The sequence below is a fragment of the Toxotes jaculatrix genome, chromosome 3 (genome assembly GCF_017976425.1).
Source record: "Toxotes jaculatrix isolate fToxJac2 chromosome 3, fToxJac2.pri, whole genome shotgun sequence".
Lineage (NCBI taxonomy): Eukaryota > Metazoa > Chordata > Actinopteri > Toxotidae > Toxotes > Toxotes jaculatrix.
In genome coordinates, this window is record NC_054396.1 from 10,402,634 (window position 1) to 10,421,054 (window position 18,421).

An 18,421-nucleotide genomic window follows, 5' to 3' on the forward strand; every position below is an offset into this window, starting at 1 on the left:
CACACTAGCTGCCTGTTTTTCAAAAAGAGGTACAAAATCAGTCGTTCATACAGAGTTTAGTAGATTTTACATTGGCTCCTGACTCCTACAGAAATAAAGGATTGGTTACTTGGTGAAGTAATTCACAAGAAAAAAAAGACTAGAAGAAAATCTGACAACAATGTAAATAGCTTTGTACAGCAGAGACATCTTTCTGCTATCTCCTCAATCATCTTGTGATCAGTTAACAGATTTAGGTTAACAATGTGGACTATAGCAAGACATTACGTATGTCCAAAGCAGTCACTACTTTCTGTGAAACAAATGAGAATAAAATAAACTATATGATGAACCTCCGTGAGAACTTTTGGAGACTCCAGATTATTCTGAATTAGACATACGTTCAAATAAAATTAAACATTTAAAGTCAAAACTCCAGACATAGATTTCATCTGGATGGATACTTAACAGGTCAAACTATAATCTTTCAACAGCCCAACTGTCCTGCTAAAAGACAGTAATTCAATACACCTGACAAACACACGGGCAAGACAATATGTCTCTGTGGCGAGGAGAGGTTGTGACCTCAAGTCTGTAGTTTGTGAGAGCTTGGAGCTTGCCAGTAAGCTCAGAGAGATTTGGCCAGTTATCCAGAATCTCCAAGTTTTCCAGGTCCTGCAGCTGGTGAAGGTGTAAGAAATGTTCCTCCGGCACATGTCTGTGTCGAAGTTTGAGACGTCTGAGCTTTGGAAAAAGTCGTGGGATTTGAGAAATGTGATGTCCCAAGTGTGAAGGCCAGGGGTCTATGTGAAGGTGGAGGAGGTCTGGTACCTGCACTGCTGCGGCTGTCATGTCCTGTGAGGACAATCCTGAAACGCAGAGTGTGAGACTGGTCACTGTAGCTGGAATGGAGGTGACAAAGCTCTTAACAGGCGGGCCCTTGACAATGACCAGGGTTGACAGCTGAGGGAGGTCACTCAGCCATGTTTTCAGGTGACACACAGGCGACAGTGATCTATCTGGCCGCTCCTGGTGTGAGTGCCTGTAGAAAACAGCGAGACTCTTCAGGCCAGGCATCAGCCTCATGGCATCTTCTGGTAATGAGTGATCCATGCAGTCGATAAGCTCCAAACTGGACAGGGCAGGGACACCAGCTTGTCCGTGTGCTCCCTCTAAGGTACCTGGGTTGGGTCTAAGAAAACTGTGAAAGGTGCACTGTCTGTGCACAACAGACAGTGACAGATGCTTCAACTTGGGTAGACAGCTAAGTATGGAGTGAACCATTAAAATGGTCTCTTCAAAGATTCCAATCTGATGACAGACCAGAGATGTAAGATTTGGAAACTGGGAAACAGCAGAAATCACACTGCCCATTGCTCCTGTGGGCAACGTAACATCACACATGCTAAGGTGAGTCAGCTGCTGGGGTTTAGACACCGTGGAAGCATCTATCAAAAGAGAAGTGCAGCTGTTTCTTATAGCCAGACGCTTCAAATGTGGAAAGTCCTTTAAGCAGTCGAGGCTGTTCTGGGAGCTTTGGTCCATAACCACTGTGGTGAGCGCTGGAAGGGACTGGGCAAGCAGTTTCCAATTCTTAGCTTTGGTGCTCCTCACCACCACACTGGTGACATTCCTGCGACGAAGTGTGGACCAGAACTGACCGTTGTAAGAGCCATTTTGAAAACCCAGAACTACAGGCCAGTCTTTCCAGAGAGACCCGTGGTCAACGAGTTTTTTGAAATACTTGCAGGATGCCCGGACGTTAAACTTATCTGCCGTTGACAGGTATCCAAAAACGTAGCACCAGATCTCTGACGGGAGCTGTTGAGGCGGTTGTGCCATCGTTTTGCTCTACTAAAGCATGTGCTACTCAGCTAGTCGCCTCTCACCGGTGTGAATTTTGCGTGTTTTCGTCTCTATTCGAAAGCCGGAAATATCATTTTTGACACCACATTTGTTAGTTGAAGTTCACTCTGAGCATGGACATCGCTGGATGTCATGTTTTTTTTCTTATTGGTGATACTGTGGCAACAGACGTGATCGTCACTGGAACTGACCAATAGTTGTGAAGCTGTCGCCCATACTCCACTGTGATTGGTCAGTTGCTCAGCATATATATCCCCTGGCGTCATTGTTCGTCCTCTTTCTTTCACGCGACCCTTGTGCGCGGTAAGGATTACTTCTCACAGCTTCCTTAAACAAAAATAAGCGATTCTCTCGTGAAATACACACTGTTTAGGATTTTGGGTCAACTAGATAAACATTTATAGCAAATATGGATATGTATTTTTTGTCCCTTCAATGTGCTGTGGTGCGACTTGACAAAGTGCGGCCTGTTAAAATATTGCTAGCTTACCATTAGCCGGCTAACGTTAGCAGTCGACCACATGTTAGGATGTACTATGGAAATCGTTTTGTTTGTTGTAGCGTTTTTAAACTCCGATTGCTAACGTTTTCATTCTTTATAGGTACTACCTTGTCTTTAAACCAGCTCTCTAGCGATCCTTGGAAGCACTGCAAAGATGCCCAGGGAAGACAGGGCCACGTGGAAGTCCAACTATTTTATGAAAATCATCGTAAGTATTGTTTCGCGTACGTGAATCCACACACGTATTTAATTTCAATTTTTAAACTGTATACAAATTTCTTATGAGGTTTGTCTGTTTGTGTGTGGTGTGTGTGTTTTTTTTTTTTTTTTTTTTTTTTTTAAGCAACTTCTGGATGACTATCCAAAATGCTTCATCGTCGGGGCAGACAATGTGGGCTCCAAGCAGATGCAGACCATCCGTCTGTCCCTGCGTGGAAAGGCTGTGGTGCTGATGGGCAAGAACACCATGATGCGCAAAGCCATCCGTGGCCACCTGGAGAACAATCCTGCCCTGGAGAAGTGAGTTTACTGCCCCCCTACTTTTGTTTCCCTGAGCCATCAGTTTCTGTATAGCAGGATTAGTTACAGTGCAGCTTGTGTGGTGCTGTGTTGTCGTTCCCCCTGCAAACAATAATCTGTTTCCAGCTATCCCTGTCTGTCTAAATTTCCCCCGGCAACCAGGGACGCAAGGTCTCAGACACTTATATTTTTCCTCTCTGTAGAAATGACTGTCTGAATGAATGTCTGTCTGCACGATTAACAGTTGATCCCGTGATTTGACAGGCTCCTGCCCCACATTAAAGGAAATGTGGGCTTTGTCTTCACCAAGGAGGATTTGGCTGAGGTCAGGGACATGCTGCTGGCCAACAAGGTAAGAGTCCTAATGAGAAACCTGGTTGCAACTGCCCAGTGCAGCTTTACAGCCATTTACCCTGGTTCAATTAGTGGTAGGCCACATACAACCATTAGCCCTAGATTTCTGTCAGTTATGTTGTGAAGGAGTTTTAGGCGGACTTAGCTAATACTAATGCAGTATAATTGTATTGCATTCAACAGCAGCACAAACTACACCCTCTGAAATGACCAGAAATTTGATTTAGCACCTCAAACCTTGTAAAAGGGTTCATGTTAACTGGAAACATTTAAACTTCATATTATCCAGCTGTCAGTTCTGGCTCATGGCTTTTGAAGGTAGAAAATGTGACATGCAGATCCCATCAGCAACACTGAAGGACCATAGGTCCATTGGTAAAGTCAAACGCTGGTTCACACTGTCAGCATGCAGGATAAGTTACAATGCAGCTTGTGTAGTGCTGTGTTGTCGTTCCCCCTGCAAACAGTAACCTGTTTCCTCGCTATCCCTGTCTGTCAGCACCACTTGACTGCCAGGGACGTAAGGTTTCAGACAGTGAATCAAAGTTGTGTCAAGCCACAGGCACCTATGTTCAAACCTACCATTTAACACTTAAGTTCAAGCCTATAGCAAAGTAGTGTACTGAACTGTTACACTTAATACTCCAGGTGCCTGCAGCTGCCCGTGCTGGAGCCATTGCCCCCTGTGATGTGACAGTGCCTGCCCAGAACACTGGTCTGGGTCCTGAGAAGACCTCTTTCTTCCAGGCTCTGGGCATCACCACCAAGATCTCCAGGGGAACCATTGAAATCTTGGTGAGTGTGAAAACCATTGTGCTATTGTAGTTGAGTTTTCTCTTTTCTTCACATGCAGGAGTAGTTGCCACATGTTCTATAAAAGCAAGGCCCCAGACTTACTGAATGAAACAGTCTTGAAGCAGATTTATCAAAGATGATTGCATCAGTAACTAACCAGCATTTCTCTCTCCCAGAGTGACGTCAATCTGATCAAGACTGGCGACAAGGTTGGTGCCAGCGAGGCCACGCTGCTCAACATGCTGAACATCTCGCCCTTCTCCTTCGGACTGATCATCCAACAGGTGTACGACAATGGCAGCGTTTACAGTCCTGAGGTGCTCGACATCACAGAGGCTTCCCTGCATGCCAGGTTCTTGGAGGTGAGATGCAGTGCCTTTCTAAAGACACCAGTCTTGTAACAAAAAGTTCACTAAAATCACTGGTCATGTTTACCTGGAACATTGGCTGTAGCTGTAAAATTGTTAACTTTATAAAATGTGATTTCTTTTAGGGTGTGAGGAACATTGCCAGTGTGTGTCTGGAGATCGGGTATCCCACCTTGGCCTCCGTCCCCCACTCAATCATCAACGGCTACAAGAGAGTCCTGGCTGTCGCTGTGGAGACAGAGTACTCCTTCCCCCTGGCAGACAAGGTATGATGCCACTGGTTCACTTGCAGCATAGGTTTCAGTGTAACCTGTGTAGTGCTGTGTTGTTGATCACCTTGTGGGGTGATCAACAACGCAGCAACATTTCTGGTCAGTCAGGGACTATCAAGGATTATATATATATATATTTATATTTATATTTATATTTGACCAGAAACCACTCAGTGTAGATGGAAAACTAATGTTGTGTCCTTTGTCCTCACAGGTCAAAGCCTTCCTGGCTGACCCATCTGCTTTTGCTGCTGTCGCAGCACCTGCAGCAGCTGCTGAGACTGCTGCAGCTCCAGCTGCTGCTAAGGAGGAGGCTAAGGAAGAGTCTGAGGAATCAGACGACGACATGGGCTTCGGTCTGTTCGACTAATGCAAATACAGTGAACAGAACTAGATTTGAGTCAAACAAGACCATGATTCAATAAAAAGAAAAAAAACCCATATCTCCTTGTGGCTGTGTCATTTTCTCCTTTGCAGGAAACTGGCAGATTAAGTTTGGTTAAGCTGCAGTGGTCATTAACTGATACATGCAGAGTGAATACTAACATAACAAATAAAGTATTCGATTTGTAGAAGGTCATTTATTTTATTTATTTTTTTAATTTAATTGTCAGATGGGTTCAAAAATAGGGAAATGGGTGGGTGTGGGATGGTTCAGCTACGTACCGGAGATGACGTTCTGCATTTCTTAAGCATTTGTTTTCCTTGGAACCGGTCGGACAAAAGCCACCACACACTTCCTGTTGGGCGTGTCAGTGTTTCAGAATAAAACTCCTAGAGTTGAATAGGCATATTGTCATTTGCACTCGTTATTTAAAGGGTGCGTATACCTTGAGTGTACAGCAATCTAGAAAAGTTGAGTAATGCAAAACTACATACATGACACTGTATTAATGCATACTGATTGATCCAATGTGTTTTTCTTGGGCGCTTGATACATATCGACGCCTTCCTAAAATAATGGCCTATGTCATTTTTTCAGATTTTTCAGTAAACACAAAAAACTCAACCAAATACTGAATATATGTATGACATAGGCCATTATATTACAGGGGAAAAATAATATTTTTGTTCAACTGAGAATGTAGGAAATTTTACCAGTGGTGGCCAGCATTATGAGAAGATGATTTAGGCAAAAAAAAAAGGCCATTATTTTAGGAAGGCGTCGATATGCTACTCTTATAGCCTATGTGAGTAGTACCAATTTTAGCAGACATCACTGAAACCGTGTAGTTTCAAATTCAGAATTAAAGTGTCACAACTGTGAATGTGATTTAAAAAAAAAAATTGAATGTGGTTGATCCGACGGACTGCCAGTATTTTTCGTCTCCTGCTATTTATGGGTCTAAATGTTGAGAAGGTGAAAGTGCATCGCATCCTTGAAACCACACAATGTAACAGGTGTTAGTAATCCCCTATTGCAATTCGCTCATCAAAATCTCCGTGCTTTAAGCACTTGTATTGTGAAAACAGTGGGCCGGAAGTCGTAGCGGGCTGGTGGAGCTGGAGAACGGATGCGCATCAGCTACAGGGGAAGCGTCCACTATGGCTGAGGTAAGGTTTTATTTAGGGGGTTTAGTGATTTTTAAAGACTGACATGTAGCTGGATGTCTACATAGTTTTACATGTTTACGGTGGCTTGTTGATTTGGGTGTTGATAAAGGTTATCGTACTTCCCAGCGGCGTTGATGGCTCAGCAAACGTAAGCTAACAGGTCACTAGCTAACGCTAGCTACCATTACCCCATATTATTAGCGAACCGTATTATTCAATATTTTATAATTTGCTGCGGTGTCAACATAACATAGGTGGTGGTTGTCATTGGATCAGAATGATATAAGGGAAGAAATTAGACGTTGTGGTAGCTAGTAGCTTGATAACAACATTAGCTTATGTAAGTTATGATAATTGGCTAGATAATATTAGTATGAGCGTCATGATTTCCCCTAGTTCAAATGTTAGCTAGGTTTACAGTAGATGCCACTGTTAGACGGATTTTACTCATGAAAGAAAGTCGCATCAATTTAGATTCTTCTTCCAGACCCACAGCTTACAGGACCTACAGCAGCCAGCTGTCTCCTCCAAGGTGTTCATCCAGAGAGACTACAGCTCAGGAACCATCTGCAAGTTCCAGACCAAGTTCCCCTCTGAACTTGAATCAAGGGTATGCACAGTGTTTACATGGATGTTATCACTGCTGGCTCAGTATTTTCAATATGCCTTTAAACTTTGTGTTTTTCCAGCTCGATAAGCAGCAGTTTGAGGAGACAATCCAGACTCTGAACAACCTGTATGCAGAGGCAGAGAAACTTGGGGGGAAGTCTTACTTGGAGGGCTGCCTGGCTTGTCTAACTGCTTATACAATCTTCCTCTGTATGGAGACACACTATGAAAAGGTAAGACTGCTGCAGTGTTATGTTGTGTTTGTCACCAGCTCATATTTTTGTCGGTGGTGGGTTGGACAGATTTTATTATCACTCTATATCCTGTGGTTGTGTACTACTCTCTGAGTGTGTATCTGTCTTTGTACAGGTCCTGAAGAAGATTGGCAGGTACATTAAGGACCAGAATGAAAAGATATATGCTCCCAGGGGCCTGCTGCTGACTGACCCCATTGAGAGAGGACTCAGAGTTGTATCCTTTACCAGGCAAATGCCAGATAAATTCCATTCATTTTTTCCACAGTGCAGCACATTACCATATGTTACCATAACACAGAGGTCAAATGAGGCTTACTGTTAGGTTATAAATATTTCCATCTACATGTTTGGTCAGGGTATTCTAGGACAGCTTAAAGTACACCTAATTTTACGCACCAATTCCAAACTAGTGTCTGCTCAGCATGCTCTGCTACAGTTGCCCCACTATTCAGACAGTGACAGTTTTCACCTGTGTCTGTTTGATGGTTTGTTTGTTTGTTTGTTTATTTGTCTGAACGGAGTTGCACCAAACTCAGTGGAGGGATGGGGGCATGGGCCGGGGAAGAGCCTATTCAGTTTTTGTGCGGATCCAGTTAAAGGGGCAGATCAAGAAATTTCTTTATCACTTTCCTTAACATTGTGAGTTAGGACATTTTTTTTGCCTTGGCTGAGGTATGCGCAGTACTGAGTGCCATTTCAGTTATACAAGAAAATGTGCATGTAACATTGCGTATTTTCCTTGACTTGCAATCTTCCAGGTTGAAATCACAATCTTTGAAGACAGAAGCATTGGCTCTGGAAGATAAAGAATCTGACGGTATGTTGTTACTCAGATGCATTATTAATTTGTGAAATGACACATCAGAATTTCAGGGTATGGGGTTTTCCCATAAACTCCAACTTAAAGCTTGTTATCTGAAGTCAAACTGATTTCTGACCTCTTGTAATTCCACCATTTGATGGTGACTGAAGTTTACTTACCAGGACTCCGTAATAACACTGAAGATTCTATTGGCTTTATAACCTTTGTTTATTGTCTAACAGATTTTTCACTTTTCTTCTTTACTCTTTGTATAGACTGGTGACTCTGACAAGATACTTTTCCTCTCTCTGACAACACATATTCAGATATCTGCATCATCTGAATGGATGTATATAATTTTGATCTGATCCTTTTTTCTGTAATTTATAAGTATTCTACGGTCTGCCTATCCTTATGTTTGTTAATGTGATTTCATGTCTTTTTATACATGCGGTGATGTACTGTCCAAACTGCAAGTACTTAGACAGTGACACATTTTTTCTCCTCAGGCTGTGTGCTTCAGCACATTCAATTTGAAATAAAATAATGGATTCTGCATTTGTGTTAAGTCTCAGCTTTAAAGAAACATTATGCAACTATTTTACCTTAAAATAAGAGTTTCAAAATCATTTTGATGTTGCACTGACTTGGAATAGTGAGAACGGTGTCTCTCTTGTTCCGCATCTTGAACCACGCACCATATAACTTGGGTTCAGTGGGCAGTGACTGACTGCAAAGGATTTTCCACAAAATATTGAATATGTCTATTTTGTTTGACTTCATGTGTATCTGTCCAGTGGGTTAAAAGAGCTAAATCTCCCTCACAATTCTCTGTATGTTAATCTACTCAAAGCTAAGACTTGGCAGTTTAATGTAGTATATTTTGTTTTATTTCAATTTAAATGTACCGAGGCACAGAGCTTGAAGAACAGGAAACTGTCCACATACTTTTAGTTTGAACTGGATAAATCATGTCCTAGCTGATCAAGACCGGTGAATAGTGCCATTGTGTTAAATGCCACTTTTTGATGATGATGATAAGGTAATCATGAGTAATTTGACTTGGGTATTGTTTTGCAAATGATTTAAATAGAAATAGGTGGGGTCTGCATTTTTGGCACAGTATGTAAACAGTAATTCTGTTATGGGTTGTGCTCTACAGTATTAACATGCTGGTTGTAGCCTTTGTTGAGGCGAATGTTTTCTTATTTGTGCATGAATGTGATTCTTTTGGGGGAAATCTTGTCTTGTGAAACACACACATTAGAAGTTCTGAACTGGAGATTTTTGTGACTTCAAAGACAGAGTATGTTTACCATTAATGAATCTATCACAAAACAATAATGCGACCCAGTGCATTTTGAGAAATGTCCATCTCTGTCATGTCATTGTACAACTGCTCTAAATCTCCTTATCCTGTTACATGTTTCTCCCAAGATTCACTCTCTATGTTGCGAATGTCATGCCCTTTTTCATTATCACCACAGGAACCTTAAACACTCTGAACTCCACAGATGATTGGCATAGTTGGTGTTTGATACAACTGGTCTACTTTTCTTAAAATATTGTTCTGTTTTGTCTAAATAAATAGTCTTTTTTCCTGAAATATGTAGAGCCTCTTTTGTTTGACCTCAAATATCAGAGTACATATGCAGTGGTGGAAAGTAACTAGCACATTTACACAAATACTGCATTTTTGCGTACTTTGAGGTACTTTGCTTGAGCTGTCGTGCTGCTTTATATTTCCACTCCACTACATTTAGGAGGGAAATATTGTACTTTTGTCAGCTTAAGTTACTTTGCAAATTTAAAACTAGACACACGCATTATTACCAGCAAAGAAAAAAATATTCTTTTGGTACCTTAAGTATATTTTGATGCTAATACTTATGCACTTTTACTTGAGTAAAATTTTGAATGCAAGACTTTAGCTTGTGAAAGAGTATTTCTACACTGTGGTTTCAGTACTTTCACTTAAGTAAAAGATCTGAGAACCTCTTCCACCACTGTACATCAGCTGTTTGGGCAATGGTTCCAAAACCGATATTTCTCTCTATTTAAAAGGAGGCATTTTCAAAACATTGCAAATTTACTGTCTTGTTTAGCTGGACCTGTAAGACCTTCGCTTTTATTGTGAAGAAATCGGACCGGATATCGTCCTGCCTGTAGAAGAACCACAAAAGAAGAAAAAAAACATCTGCTTCCGGAAGCAAAGTAACGCTAGCTAGCTTCGGAGCTTCTGCTGCCTGTCATCCACGCTTCTGCGGATTCACTATTTCACTTAAACAAATCCAGATCAAAATTAATACACTTAAACCACAACGGTAAGCCCGCTCAAGTTACTGCGAGCATTAACTAACGTCTGGTAGTCTGACAGTTACAACACGGAGCTGTCAGCTGGTGGTGTGAGTTTCTAACGCGTGGTTCTGGGAAATAAAAACAACATAACTAGCTAGCTTCATGCTCAACTTACCTTTGACTTACGCAGGTATTGTTATTTTGGCTAACCTTCCTAACCGTGGTTGCTAGCTAACGTCACAGAGCACAGTTAAATTTGCATTTGGCTAAAGTTGTATTTATTTTTGACGTTTCTGTTAGTTAGGTCAGTAAGAAGTTAACTTCATCACACAGTCAACAAGACCCACCCCTCTCTGTCCACCCTGGCGTTTCCTTGTTTCGATGGCATTTATCTCCCAAAGCAAGAAAATGAATTCGTGCATCATGTCATGGATGAGCTGGAAACATACCAACAGAAGAGCAACCGCAAGAGGTAAGGCTTCAACCATTCGGACAGCTCGCTGTAAAATTAACCAGCTGTGTTATTTTGTACCATTTAGTCACGTAACTGACTGTTTTCACCTCAGTTATACTAATTTACTGACCACACAACATGTGTTTTGTTTTTAAGAACCCATATTTCCATTTTACATCTTCCTCATCGTCACCCTAAAGTCGTACAGTCAGAAATATCTGTGAATTTTAGTTAGATCGTCTTTTCACTGAACATAGCGGGAAATAACTGGCACAGAAACTAAAGTTTAAAAATGGCTTTATTGTATTGGAATAAAGCATGGTTGTCTCTTGAGGACTGGAAAACCATTGTGCAATCCACGATCATGTCTGTGCTTCACTTGCTGTAATTTCTCCTTTAAAACAACATGGCACAGTGTCACTGTGTCCCATGATTCATTATGTAAATGCATATTCAACTCAGGACTCATTACTGTGTAATTTATGGAAAAGTAGGGTTGGTCCTCACCAGCAACAAGAGGAGATCTACACACCAACATTTTTATTAATGAGCGTATCCCACTAAAGCTGCTGCAGTAACTTGCATCTCATCTCAGATTTACAACTTTTCCTCAGACCTGATCCTAGCACCGGCCAAATCTTGATACCCCACAAGTAAATACTAAACTAGGATGGACTGCCTTCCAGTACTTTGCTCTATATAATGAAGTGCATTACAAAAGGCTTTAAAACGTGAACATCCCATCCTTTGGGTGAACTTTAAGTGTTCGTTTTGGACCCTTACAGAGATGTGTGTGATTGTTTCTTCTGTGTACTTATTTTTTTCTGCTCTACTCAGCCAAAGATATTTTAGTGAGACTACCTGATTAAAAAAAAAAGATTAAATACAATGATGTTTAAGTGTCAAAGACAATTTTATGTTATTAAAAAAATGAAATTGTTTGTATATTCCCTGAGAAAATATGGCCCTCTCACTGTCCATCTCCTTTGTCATACCCTCTTTGTCCCTCTCCAGTGTGCTCCTGTTCCCTCCTCTACCCAGCAGACTGCGGTACCTGATTCACAAAACCACAGAAGACCTTCCAGAGCTCACCACCTTCTCAGTGGGAGAAAGCTGGTGTCGCAGGGTGGTGATCTGCTATTCGGAGCTCAGGTACAGAATATAGACATGTTGATTGTGTGCACAGTGCTTTAATTATTTGTTCTGTCCATTTTAAAACAAGTGAGAGAAACTGACCTGGTCAGGTGTGATGACAAGTGATGCACCTAATCATGACATGTTGGAGTTAAAGATTAAATTTATCAGTTGTGTTTTAACCAAGTTGTCTCATAAGAAGGAACCACAGCTGGTGCCAAATGCATAAGTATAATAAAACTGGTCACTAAAGTTGAACTGAAATGAGGGAAAGTCTATCAAAGTAATTCGTGGCAAATTTAAGGTAGGATTTTAATACAAGTATCATGTTTTGTTGTTTTTTTCTGTAGGGGTGAGATTGAGGAAGAAAGTGACTTGGAGAGCAACAACAGTATGAATGAAGAGCCTCTAAGAAGTAAGGAGGAGATGGACGTCTTTGCTAAACCTAAATCTTCAATACCATCCCGAAGCCGAGGACCTAAGAGGCCGGACAAACCTCTTTACATGCCGCGAGCTGCTCGGGAGAGACTGTCCTTGCAAAACCCGCAAGAACCTACGGCGTACAAAGAGTTGCCAAGTCCAGCCTCTAACAGCTGTATCAGCTGTTCCACTGACTCTTGTTCCTGTTGTGAAACTACAGAAAACTCCTCATCCACATCCAGACAGGAATCTGTCCCCAGTGTAACAGACGGTGTCCTCAACCATACTGTGGACAGTTCAGCTCATTGTCCTCAGGAGGAGAAACAAAACTTGGTGCTGAGCCTGCATGAAGCTGAGCCCCTTTTATGGGACCAGACTGTGTCCTGCTTCTCTGACATGAGTCTGGAGGAGGGCGTGAAAGACAAAGAAGACCTCGCTAGTGTGGCATACAGCTCCCAGATAGAAGACATCAGCACAGACGCAGATGATGATGTAACTGAAGAGGTAACTCAGCCATGCACTTAGTTTTGAAAGTGTGATTGTTATTATTTTCTGTTATTTTCTTCTTTTTTATATATATATGATTATTATCTCTTACTTTTGGGGTATTTTCCATTGCTTTGTACTGAAGTGATTTTGAACTTTTTGTTCTGTGTCACCTTGAGGCCACATTAACACTATTAATTGTAACCAGCGATTTATGTGTTCGCCCCATCAGATTAAGGCTCACCTGAAAGAGGCAGTGTCTTTTTCCATCGAGCACGTCCACAACGACTACTCTATTTATGAGAATGTGTGCATCAACCCGCATGAGTTTCGTCATGTGATCGAGATCTATGACTTCCCGTCTGTGTTCAAAACAGATGACCTTCTGGATGCTTTCACAGACTACAGGTGTGAGCATGATGCTAAATGTTTAAGATGCTAAAACTCTTCACAGCTCGGTTTGTCTTCATAGCGACTGTATTTCTGTGCTTTAGCTCCTTCGAATGTTAGTTCACTCCGTCTTAAACATGTTTTCCTCTATATAAGCACGTTGTCCTCATTTTTTCATCTGTATTTACTCTGCAACAAAATGTTCTCCTTGAGATTTGAAGGAAAAATATACTCATCCTATTGGAATATGTCCAACATAATTAAATGATCTCAAACACTTCATCTTGACAGTAAACACATAACTGAGATTTACTCAAACCAGCTGCTCTCCTTTGTGTCTCAGTGATGGTGGGATGAAGATCAAATGGGTGGACAACACACATGCCCTGGGGGTTTTTTCCAGCGAGTCAGCAGGTATGTTGCCCCTCAGGTGGGTTTTAGGTTAGCGGCTAACATGTATGTGGCTAAAAATGTACTAACATGAAGCTCTGTTTACTGTGTCACACGCAGCACTCCATGCTCTCTCCATCTGTCACCCGCTGCTGAAGGCACGAGCACTGGCTGAAGGGAGTAAAAAAGCCAAAGGCAAAGCCGTTAGACGAGCAGGTAGGAGATTCATTTATTTGATCCTTGTGGCTACTTGAAATAATATGCTTGCTGTGTTTTAGTAAATATCTTAATTGCTAATGTTTTTTTTTTTAAATCAAATTTTTAGTCTGGGACTTCGTTTTTGTTGTAATGCCGGATCTGATGGTTGTTTCTGTGCCGTCCTCCAGAGTTTATCCAGCCAGTGAAGGAACGTCCCAGGACAGACTGTGCTGTTGCCAGGCGGATGGTGACCAGAGCTCTGGGGCTGCAGGGACGAGGCAGAGTGCAGCGATACTGAAGAGAAGGGCTTACACTTCAGGTGAACAGACTAATGAAACTCACTGATTTTAGGTATTATAGGTTTACACAGCCAGATTTGTGGAATTGTTGAAAACTTGTGACATGAACGTCGGTCTGTGTGCCTCCATGGCTGTGATTTTCTTGTTGTGGGCAGGGAAAAACTTTTTATTATCTTTTTTCCCTAGCTAGTTATATGCTAGGATTCTTGTCACTTTTACTTTAATTGTTTTAAAAGTCTTTGTCCAACCATAACCACCATGGTGATTTGATTGCTGGTGATCACAGTGCTAAACTTTGGATAGCACACGTAAAACCTGCGGAATATAGTACTTTTATTTCATGTTACTCCTGTGTATCTCTTCACTTTCATCCTGGCTTCATTTGAACCTTCTAAAAAAGGTTCGTCATATACACTGGTGTCTACTTTTACTGTTTTTATTTCAAAAAATGTAATGCTTTTCCACATTCACCCATGCATACAAAATAAAAACAGTCAGGCAACAACTAACAAGTACCCTTATAAAAAGAGGGGTTGCAAAAAAAAAATAAAAATAAAAAAAGAAACAATTAATTTACAAAACACTGAAGAGGCATTTTCACACACATTTGTGGCTATTACAGTACAGTCCACATTGTTAACATAGTCCCTGATGGTGATATTTTAACAAAACAGAAAAATAAGCTGAGGGGATGTGCACTTCATGAAGATGAAAATGTGTGTCTAATGTAACAACCAAGAAAAAAAAAATCAATAAATAAAACACTTTCAAAAGCGAGCTCAAGTATGTGGAACACAAAATCCTGGAGGCAAAAAGCACTTTCCCTCTCTGCTTAATTCTGACTTTAAATTATGACTGAAAATCTTCACAGATTGTCAGAAATACTGCAGGAACCAAATCCAAGCAACTGTTGGCATAAATAAATCTACTCTATTCCGCTGTCTTTCACTTGCTTATTTTGCAGTTGTGTTCATGAGTCATAATTTGTAGAAAGTTAAATACAGTTTTTCTGGAAATAGGACTTTTTTTGTCCTGTCAGCTGTGTTGTTGCCATAGACGGTGGCTTGTTTCTCTGCAGTAATTACCATAATCATGTACTGCATTTGTTTTTGGTTTTCTAGTTCAGGCCTTTAAGTGTCCAACATGGTGGAAGCAAATATGATATATACACCTGTCTTTCAATTCAGCTGCTTTCGGGAAAACAAAAACATACAGTGCAAGATTCTGACCACCTGTAGCACCAGATTTAGCAGCAAACTGATTTCATCCATCCCAAGCAAAACCTAACATGCAGGTGAAGGTTTCATTTAATTGTGTTTTGTTTTTTTTTTGTTGTTTTTTTTTTTTCATTTGAAGCTTTCCCCAAATGCTTGAAACTTTGGCTTAAAACTCGACTGTTTGCACAGTTAATTTAATAAATTATTTGGCTGCAAATCCTCCCTGACATCCCTCCCAATAAGCACCAGGTCAAAACCTACTTTTCACTGACAACAAAGGCAAGAGATACTAAGAGATAAGAACATTTTTGTACAGCTGAATGTGGTTAATAAATTTAGTTAGCAAGCAGGTCTTTTTCCCCATTGAATCATTGTCCATTGTAGCTGCTGTGCCCTGAGCTCAACCTCAATCCAGCACTTTCTCAAGGGAAGCAAAGCAGTACAGCCCCCTCTAGTGGTTGTCAAAATATTTATATTCGCTTCCCTAATGTCCGTCCGTCTGTGATGTCCATCTCGGGGTCTATCTGTGTGAAAGCTGGTTGGTCAGCAGTCCAGGGAACATTTCGTCTGTGTCTGAGCTCACTGAGCCACCTGTGAGGTCAAACAGAGAGAGGAGGATGAAGAGCAATACTGTGTAACATCATGCAAATCAAACGTTGATGCTCCCAGTCAAACAAATCTAAACTTAAAACAGTACCAGTCTTTTTAATGTGATATAATCGCACAATCCAAACAAACCATTCTGACATTACCTACATACCCCCAGCTGTGAAAAGCGATGGCTCAACTAGAAAAACATTTCATTTGCAATTTATTGACAGAGGTGTTTTCTTAAAATGAGGTTTATTTTGTGCCATGTTGTGGTATAATACCTCTTTTAAAATATCATCCAACAGTCTTTGTGTTTTCTACAGACAGGTCCAGCAGAGGTCTGCCTGCCTCTGAAGAGGCTCTACAGTGGCCACAAACCACTTAGCTGATCATTAAGAGTATGACTGCCGTCCACCACTGTTCGCCTGCTTCACTGCTTCACTGAATCACCACCAGCCTCAAAGTTGTTGTTCTGAAGCTCAACTTGACCCCCTGACCTTTGGTCATGACTGTTGTGGTTTCTGTTTTTTATTGTTAGGATCTCTCATATTAAGGCAGTGTTAGATCAGAGTTAGATGTAAAAGAAACAATGAAATATGAAACATTCCAACACAAACAGTGATTTCAGATCGATAAAGGGACAACGGAAAAAACTGGAGAAGCTTGTGCGCTTGTTTTAATTTGATTGCATGTTGCCTTGAAGCTAAAGTGCATTTCAAGGTTGTTTAACTTCCAGGCAGGGTGTGGTTTTTTGTTTCCTCCTTCTCCAGGTGATCCAGGACTGGTCGCATAATTTTATGTAAGCAGTAATTCTTTTCTAACTTTATGTCAGTTTTCTCCACAGATTAATTCTCAGGATTTGGTTAAAGGAATCTATTTTGTTGTGTGCTGTAGTTACAGACAGATTTTTATATGGAGTGCAAAACTCCCTGCAGATAAATGTAAGGTAGATCCATTAACAGAAGCAGAAACTGTTTAAAAAAACAAAAACAAAACAAACAAAACACTAAATATTGTTTTCAAAAGCCAGCATCTCAAGAGAGATATAGTTATAAAGAAAAACACATAACAAGCAGTGTTATACTGGACTCAGTTGATATTTTCTAATGTTTTAGTTCATTTTAAAACTTTTTATTTTTGTAAACAATTTTAAAGATTTTCGGTTGTTCTTAATATTTATTTTATTCCTCTAAATAACAAAAAAAAACTACCTTGCCTCAGAGGCAACGTGTTCAAGTTCACTCCACGTTACAGAAAACTAGAAGATTGCTGAATGTTTTGCTCAATTAAAGTCTGAACATTGGAAACTTGAATGTTCAGCCCTGTGAACATGTTACTGTAATGATATTGAGGAAAGTTTGTCTTTAGTACAACTGAAATGGGCATTTTTCCTGAAATGATATTTTGTGCCTGATTTGAGTTTGACAGCACCCGTTCTGTGGTATGTCTATGCATTACCATGTCAGTTACCTGTAGATTTGAACTAATCTACAATATTGAGTAATGTCAGGGAATAGAAAACTTGATTGTAGCATTAAATGCAGCACGGTAATATAAAAATATGAAAACTGTACATGGTTTTTAACTTGATAGGTTGTAAGTTTCAGTGTTGTAAATTTTTCTAATAAACATACATTCACCAAGCACTTTATTAGGAACACCTGACACCAAACCTGCTTATTCGTGCAATTTTATCCAGTAAGCCAATCATGTGGCAGAAGTGTTATGCATCAAACTGGGCAGATATAGGTTAGGAGCTTCGATTAATGTTCACATCTACCCAGTATTACCCAGTCTATCTACCCTAGCCAGTGTTTGTATGGTGCTTATAATGTGCTATGTTTTGGTTCTAATTCAGCACATTGGATTTAAAATGAAACAGTGTTAAATGTTAATTATCTTAAACTTTATTAAGAGGATGTTTACACCTAAAGCAGATAAATAGTGTAAAAACTGGTTTGGTTTGAGATTCTTTGTGTTCAAGTAAGTTGTGTTAGTAAATGCTTTTATGAAATCAGTTCTAATGCTGCCTAATTTTATGAACTTGATGTATTATGATTGCAGTTAATATCATTTTAACCCAAATGCAGAGCAGATTATCCTTATAAGATAGAAGTCTCACCTATACGACAGTTGTACGTCCATATCCGTTGTCCATCGTACCGGGAGCGACACTTCATAATATTGTTAGTATAATCTGATTCTGCAACCTCATAGTTGGGATTTATCACAACCTGGAAGAGGGAAAAAAAAGTGTTAAAGATGTGAAAGAAAAATGTTTCCCCTTTACACATTTATACACTGTGAATAAATCATTTTAAGTACTATTAAAGACCAAATAATACAGCTGGAACTGTCAGAAGACTGAGAGGGTGGCAAGGTGACATAACAGTGACTGTCTCAGAAAAAGTTAAGTTGCTGCAGCTGCTACAGAAGGTTGATTTTCTAGTATGTTGTAAACAGCTACAGTGTTCATCAGACAAATCTGTGTCCTTCAACAACCCCCGCTCAGTTGTTTAAAGTCTGAGTGAGAGTATACTTAGGCTGAGTGCCAAACAAAAACAGAGGCAGACACATGGAAAGTGTCTGTTTGGTCTATAAGACTGCACTGGCTGGAGATGAGATAATCTTTCCAGCAGCAGATGTGCCATATCCACCACGGCTAAC

At 40.5% G+C, this 18,421-nt stretch overlaps 4 protein-coding genes and 1 non-coding gene across 10 annotated transcripts in view; 4 read left to right on the forward strand and 1 right to left on the reverse strand.

Moving 5' to 3' along the window:
• The first annotated feature begins 2,048 nt into the window (after positions 1 to 2,048).
• Positions 2,049 to 5,227, forward strand: rplp0 (ribosomal protein, large, P0). Its single transcript, XM_041034965.1, has 8 exons — positions 2,049 to 2,148; positions 2,448 to 2,555; positions 2,691 to 2,866; positions 3,131 to 3,218; positions 3,869 to 4,015; positions 4,192 to 4,377; positions 4,509 to 4,649; positions 4,870 to 5,227. Exons 2-8 carry the CDS (start codon positions 2,502 to 2,504, stop codon positions 5,023 to 5,025), a joined length of 948 nt encoding a protein of 315 aa, XP_040890899.1. The 5' UTR covers positions 2,049 to 2,148; positions 2,448 to 2,501; the 3' UTR covers positions 5,026 to 5,227.
• Positions 3,627 to 3,756, forward strand: LOC121179967. The gene has a single exon (XR_005893912.1). It is a non-coding gene; the product is annotated as a small nucleolar RNA SNORA63 (small nucleolar RNA).
• Positions 5,228 to 6,124: 897 nt separating the features above from the next.
• Positions 6,125 to 9,483, forward strand: LOC121178876 (golgin subfamily A member 7-like). The gene is made up of 6 exons (XM_041033311.1): positions 6,125 to 6,209; positions 6,697 to 6,819; positions 6,899 to 7,051; positions 7,188 to 7,289; positions 7,834 to 7,892; positions 8,153 to 9,483. Exons 1-5 carry the CDS (start codon positions 6,201 to 6,203, stop codon positions 7,879 to 7,881), a joined length of 435 nt encoding a protein of 144 aa, XP_040889245.1. The 5' UTR covers positions 6,125 to 6,200; the 3' UTR covers positions 7,882 to 7,892; positions 8,153 to 9,483.
• A 602-nt stretch (positions 9,484 to 10,085) lies between these two features.
• Positions 10,086 to 17,939, forward strand: r3hcc1 (R3H domain and coiled-coil containing 1). Of its 6 annotated transcripts, none has more exons than XM_041033304.1 (9): positions 10,086 to 10,201; positions 10,476 to 10,647; positions 11,644 to 11,781; positions 12,114 to 12,687; positions 12,902 to 13,077; positions 13,403 to 13,473; positions 13,570 to 13,665; positions 13,836 to 13,966; positions 16,078 to 17,937. In XM_041033304.1, exons 2-8 carry the CDS (start codon positions 10,604 to 10,606, stop codon positions 13,943 to 13,945), a joined length of 1,209 nt encoding a protein of 402 aa, XP_040889238.1. In that variant the 5' UTR covers positions 10,086 to 10,201; positions 10,476 to 10,603; the 3' UTR covers positions 13,946 to 13,966; positions 16,078 to 17,937. The 6 variants fall into 6 exon arrangements, with proteins under 6 accessions (XP_040889238.1, XP_040889239.1, XP_040889242.1 ...); XM_041033305.1 differs by having other exon boundaries at positions 10,480 to 10,647; XM_041033308.1 differs by having other exon boundaries at positions 10,092 to 10,365.
• Positions 14,267 to 18,421, reverse strand: part of loxl2a (lysyl oxidase-like 2a) — a 28,783-nt gene continuing 24,628 nt past the window's right edge. The window contains exons 13-14 of the mRNA XM_041033303.1: positions 17,877 to 17,988; positions 14,267 to 15,754 (exon numbers count right to left, since the gene is read on the reverse strand). Coding sequence (XP_040889237.1) covers positions 15,684 to 15,754; positions 17,877 to 17,988 — 183 coding nt within the window. The 3' untranslated portion in view covers positions 14,267 to 15,683. The remainder of the gene's footprint in view (positions 15,755 to 17,876; positions 17,989 to 18,421) is intronic.